Genomic DNA, 5,707 nt, shown 5'->3' with positions numbered 1-5,707 from the left:
AGAGCGAGCTGTCTGTCCCCTACAAAGTGTTTGTGCCAGATGGTTTGGCATGTTACCATGAGCAGTTTTCCTTGTTGATTGTCACAACTGGCAGTTGGGCTGTATCCAAACTGTGCCAGGTTTCAAAGATACGTGCCAAAGGATTCTTGGTGACCATAGCAAAAGATACCTGTGTTGTCAAGGAATGCTAAACTGGAAGTGCTTCGCCTCTGCGGTGCAGAGCACCGTGTGCTTTGTAGGTGGCTGCAGTCCAATGCTTAGTTATCTTCTATTGTGTTTGGGAGACCATTGTTTCCTATTTGTCTCATAAATTTAACACAGATCCTATTCCTGCCATTTAAACTTTCCCATCAAAATACAACAGTGACTTCCCCTTCTGCAAAGGAAGGGCTGGCAGCTACACCCTGAAGTTTGAGCATGAACTGTTTATATAACCTTCAATCGCAATCTCCTAATAGTCTGAAGACTTTCTGACTAGGGCAGACATTTTACTGAGGTTTTAGTGAAAATCTGGCTGCCACAATTGCCTTATTAAGGCTTCTTAGTTGTTGCAGTGGAAATAGAATTGAAAACTGTACCCTCCAGCTTCCTGATGACACAAATTGCACATCTATCTGGAAACACGAGCAGCGTTTTCTGTTATTTCAGAATTGCTGAACCCATGTCATTTGGGGGTAAAAGCTTAAGAGCTATTTTGGGCTATTTTTTTTTTTCCCCAGAAAACATTATTAGATCTGAATGAACATGCTTTTGCAGACTCTGGCTTTGTAAAACTGCTGGGTACTTTGAGAGTTCCCTCGCCTGCCCAGCAGTAAAAGCTCTGGCATCAGTGTTGTAGAAACTACTCATTGCATAGTATTCTCTATCAAAGTCAGTTATATTTAAACAACTGCAGCTTGCAGCTTCCAAATGGATGGTATTTGTCAGGAACATGTCTGTTTGAGTTTACTTGGCCTTTTGAGTATAAGAAGTCCGAATATTTAGAGCTTGAAATTCAGGTCAGCCTGGAAAACTACATTTTTCTTCCAAAAAGTTTACAGAGAGAACACAATTTTTCTGTTACCATAGCACTGCAACACAGCCGGTTTGGGAAAACTCCTCTGTCCACCTGCAAGCATGTGATTTTGAAACGGCATTTAAATAGCAGCTTTCGTTGTAATTCTTCCGTAAATTGGATTAAGTAAAAGTTGTCTTTATTAATAATATTAAAAAATTGTATTTCTTAAGTTGTTAATTTGTGTGGAAGTTTAATGGTTCGGTGTTTGAGCAGTGTGGCAAGGAGTGTTTGAGAACAGCCCACCTTATGTCATTGTTCTAGCAGAAGCTTGTTCCATTTGAGGACATTTTTTACCCAGAGAAGTGAGTGAGGAGCAAGCTCTCTGGGTAGGGTTGTGCGCAGGCTAATGCCAAAAAACATGTTGAACTTCTTCTCTTCAGAGGGGAAAGGAGTTTCCACAGGATGTCTGCGTTTCGTGGCAAAAATTACTTGTAGATGTGCTCTGAAAGGTTGCTTTGATGTGGGAGATTAACCTGGGGACCTCATTGTCAGGATATTACAGAGGCAAATAGCTTAGTGAGATTATTTGTGACTTGGGAATTAAGCTTTTATGAGTGAGCCTACTTAAACTGTTTTTTAAGAATTTGCTGGTTTGTCACGTGGCGTCATGAATATTTGTACGTACCAAGCAGGAGGAAGGAAGGCAAAACCCTGAAACTACAGACACCACCAGGGAGGGAAAAAAAAAGCAGAGCGCAGTTGTGTCACAGCAACTTTTCCTTTATTGCCGGTCTCTCACGGACCGTTAAAAAAATTACCCTGAAACAAGTCATATACGGAAACTTGCTCATTCCATCCCTAAAAATCCAACCTGAAGAATTTGCAGAAAAGGTGGGACAGCTGGGAAGGCATGAGACTACTTTCCTGCGTTCTGGGTCTGCCTGATTTTCACTCCCTTTCTGTTTGGATTGTTTTCAAAAAGGGTCCTTTCATGCATGTGCGAACTGGCATTGGGCGCTGGCCTAGTCCTTGAGGAAATAAGGAGATTTTTGAGTATTGCTTTACCCTTATTGGCATCACCTGCAATACCTGTACCAGGGAGAAGTCACTGGAGTGCTGACCCCCTAGAACCTACTGTGATTCCCACAATGGTCGTTTTTTACCACAGGAGTCTAACTGACCGTGTAATTTTAGCAGAAGTCACTCCTGAGGGTGGTTGTGCTTGCTCAACATACCCCACCTATGTCTTTCTTTTAAAAATGGTTGGAGTTGGTGAACTCACTCAAACCACATACTGTTTATGATGGCAGATATCTCATTGAAATTAGCGCTTCAGTGCGTTTTCTGACCCTGAATTGATGAAAAGCCTTTACAGCAATTACAGAATGGAACTTTCCTTTGTGTTACAGAAAGGAGAACTCTTTGTTTGTTTGTTTTGGTTTAGGGCACACCGGTTTTTAGAAGAGGATCTGTATATGAGAGGATCGAGAAAGTATGGTTTGATTTTGGTTTTGCTTTGCACTCACTGAAATAGTGCGGGATGCTGGGAGGATTCAGTTGTGCCTCTGAAGGGAAGGTTTTCGTCAGTCACGCTAAGAGCTGGTGTTCTGTGCATTTATAGGAGGTTCAAAGAACGTTTAGGTTCATAGGAGAATCAATGAAAAAGGCAAGGGTGTTTAATTCCAGTGAATTCCGCTGCTGTCAGGTAGCCTGTCTGGGGGGTCCACGCTACGCTGAGGGGTGTTTCTGTGCATCACTGGGCACCTACATCTTGAAAAGTGTACCTCGTAGGTAATTCTGGTCTGGTTCTCTGCCTACCCTTGGCGCATCCCTCAGCAGAGAAGTGGACCTGGGAAGTCTCCTGCAGTTGTACTGATGCGACGGTGTATGGGCTGGGCCTCCTGGCACCTGTTCAGGGCAAAAATTACGCCTCCTCAGGCAGTCACGATGACTTCATTTCCTTTCACTCACGGAGAACATAATTTTACTATTTACTTACAAAAATAATAAGGCAAATTTAGCTAAGTGACTTTCACGGGATTCACAGACAGACTGTTAATCTTTTAAAGGGATTATATGATGTAGTGCTTACAGTCACAGGAGAGGACTACGCTCCTTAACTCGGGGAGCCCTTTCTGGTCCTCTTTCTGTAAACGGAGTTGTATTGGGTAGGACGTCAGAATAATTGAATTTTGTCTTCATGTGTTATCTCTGTGCAAAATGCTTTTTCATACATACTTTTAGAGAGAGTATTATTTAAGCATGTTTATAACTGAAATTCACCTTGGATTTTATTTATTACAGGTTTGTAGGAACAGCATTTGAGATGAGTGCAGTGGAGAAGATTGAGGAGCAGCTTGCTAGTCTGCGCATAGCAAAACGTTCCATGCCAAGCGAGGAACCTGCTTACTTACTGGATATAGATGTTTCCAGATCTGCTCGGTCTGAAAGCAGTCGCTTCGTGGCAGTTTCGTGTTCCAGTAAGTCAATTAGGGTGTATAACAGGGAAACATTAAACTTCCTGCGGGAGTACAGTAGCCATCCTGGGACACTTAATGGAGTCAGATTTGCACACGCGTGTGACAGCGTAGTGTTTTCAGCGTGCAGTGATGGTACAGTGAAATGTTGGGATGTTCGCTCAGCAACTCAGAGAGCTGTGCAGGTATTTAGTGGCTATCCTTCCAACGTCTTCATCAGTTTTGATATCAACTCTAGTGACCTCATAATTTGTGCTGGAACAGAAAAAGTTGATAAGGACACATTTCTGGTGTTTTGGGATGCAAGAGGCATTACAAACTGTGCCAGCACAACTAAAGAACCCTTGGGAGTCTATTCTGAAAGTCACAATGACGATGTCACTAAAATTTGTTTTCATCCTATCGAACCCAATTTGGTAGCATCTGGGTCAACTGATGGGCTGGTGAATGTGTTTGACATCAACAAGGATAACGAAGATGATGCTTTGATATCAACTTGCAATTCAGATTCATCAGTAAGTTTTATTGGCTGGTCTGGGAAAGATTATGAACAGGTCTACTGCATGACACACGATGAGGGATTTTGTTGGTGGGACATTGCTCAGTTGGAGACGGAAGAACCAATAACGCTGTCACATGTTGTGGATGTCAGAGACGCAGTCTGCGTTGCAAACGACACCTTACGTTACCTGGTAGGTGGCTTCTATCACGAAAAAGCAGACAAGCTCTTTCTGATTGGGGGAACGTCCACAGGAAACATCCACCTCATGAGCTGTGGCACCAGTGGGCTGAGCCTGGTGGGTACCCTTTGCGGGGGACACTCCGCTGCTGTTCGTTCCTTCTGCTGGAACCTGACAGACCAGTCTCTGTTGACGGGTGGAGAGGATGCTCAGCTGTTGCTATGGAAACCCGGAGCTGTGGAAAGGTCCCTTGCAAAGAAAGCGTCTATGAAGATTGCTTCTTCCGTGCAGAAGAGAGTAAGAGTTCACGACAGCTCCCTCAAAAGCAGGAAGAAGTAAAATGCTGAAAGTGGGAACCCTACTGTGTAGAGTTTTACTGTGTGTTTAATCTCTTGAGCAATTCCTGGCTGTGCTTTCCTGGGAAGTGTGCTGTGGAAGATGCTTGAGTTCTACCTGGGAGTGTATTTCAGGCATCAGCCATCTTCAAGGCCAGGCTGGATGAGGCTTGGAGCAACCTGGTCTAGTGGAAGGTGTCCCTGCCCATGGCAGGGGGGTTGGAACTAGATGATCTTTAAGGTCCCTTCCAACCCTAACCATTCCATGATTCTATGAATGCCTTTTTTTAAAGTTGCTAATATTAATCAGCAAAGAGTAAATGTTTGCTCTTGAGTTCTTGAACAATAGATCTTAAATCATATTATGTAAAAACATTTCTGTGGTGGTTTAATGTCTCAGCCAACATTTTTAATGTGTAATATAGGCCTGTGTCTTGCATAATTTGTTACCTTCCCACTGAAATTCCCTGGCATGTTTTAAAAGCTTTTCTATTTCATGCTGTATTTTGATTTCTTTACAGAGAACCTAATGAAATTGCTCAATATATTAAAAGATTTTATGTCACATCTTAATGCCCAAGGGAATTGCTTCTGGATGAAACAGAAAATAAGTACTGGTTTGCACGGTCATATCACTGGTTTATAACAGGCTCATAAAGAAGCGGTTGATAGAGCAATATTTTTCACAGCGCTGTTAGGAATGTACTCAAGCAAACAAGAACACGTGATTCCAAGCAGCTAATTTTTGAGTGTATGAGAACTGTTAAACTGGCATTATTTAGGGCACATTTCCTGCATGAAATACCCAAGAATCTTCCAAGCAGCTTCGTTCTGTCCGGGTAAGTGCATCTCAGGGGGGTGCACCTGGAAGGCTGGGGAGATCTTCAGTGGGTTGAAGAAACTGATGGGTATAATTACACCAGTGGTGCTTAAAATCCCAAATCCTGCGTTTGAATTGAGTTAGTGTCGCCTGCTGAATGGGAATGTTACAAAGGGAAAATGAACACTGCCTACTGAGACAGCAGCTGTGGAGGAACAGGCCAGTATGAGGAGACTTTGACACAACCTGTCAGAGGTTAGTGTGTGTCCTTTAGGAAATGTTTCTCTCTGCAGGGAAGGTTTTATGCTTAAGCATCTCCCTAGCACAGCTTTGTTTTAGTATTCCGTCAAATACCTATGAAGTGGTGTGAAAATTGCCCTGTACTTCTGAAAGGGGTG

General features: G+C 43.0%; 1 protein-coding gene across 1 annotated transcript; it reads left to right on the top strand.

Moving 5' to 3' along the window:
* The first annotated feature begins 3,303 nt into the window (after nt 1–3,303).
* On the top strand, nt 3,304–4,493 carry WDR89 (WD repeat domain 89). Its single transcript, XM_010150284.1, has one exon. It carries the CDS (start codon nt 3,324–3,326, stop codon nt 4,491–4,493), a length of 1,170 nt encoding a protein of 389 aa, XP_010148586.1. The 5' UTR covers nt 3,304–3,323.
* Nucleotides 4,494–5,707: the final 1,214 nt, after the last annotated feature.

The sequence above is a fragment of the Eurypyga helias genome, unplaced genomic scaffold (genome assembly GCF_000690775.1).
Source record: "Eurypyga helias isolate BGI_N326 unplaced genomic scaffold, ASM69077v1 scaffold29404, whole genome shotgun sequence".
Taxonomy (NCBI): domain Eukaryota; kingdom Metazoa; phylum Chordata; class Aves; order Eurypygiformes; family Eurypygidae; genus Eurypyga; species Eurypyga helias.
This window is presented reverse-complemented; position numbering and strand designations above follow the sequence as displayed.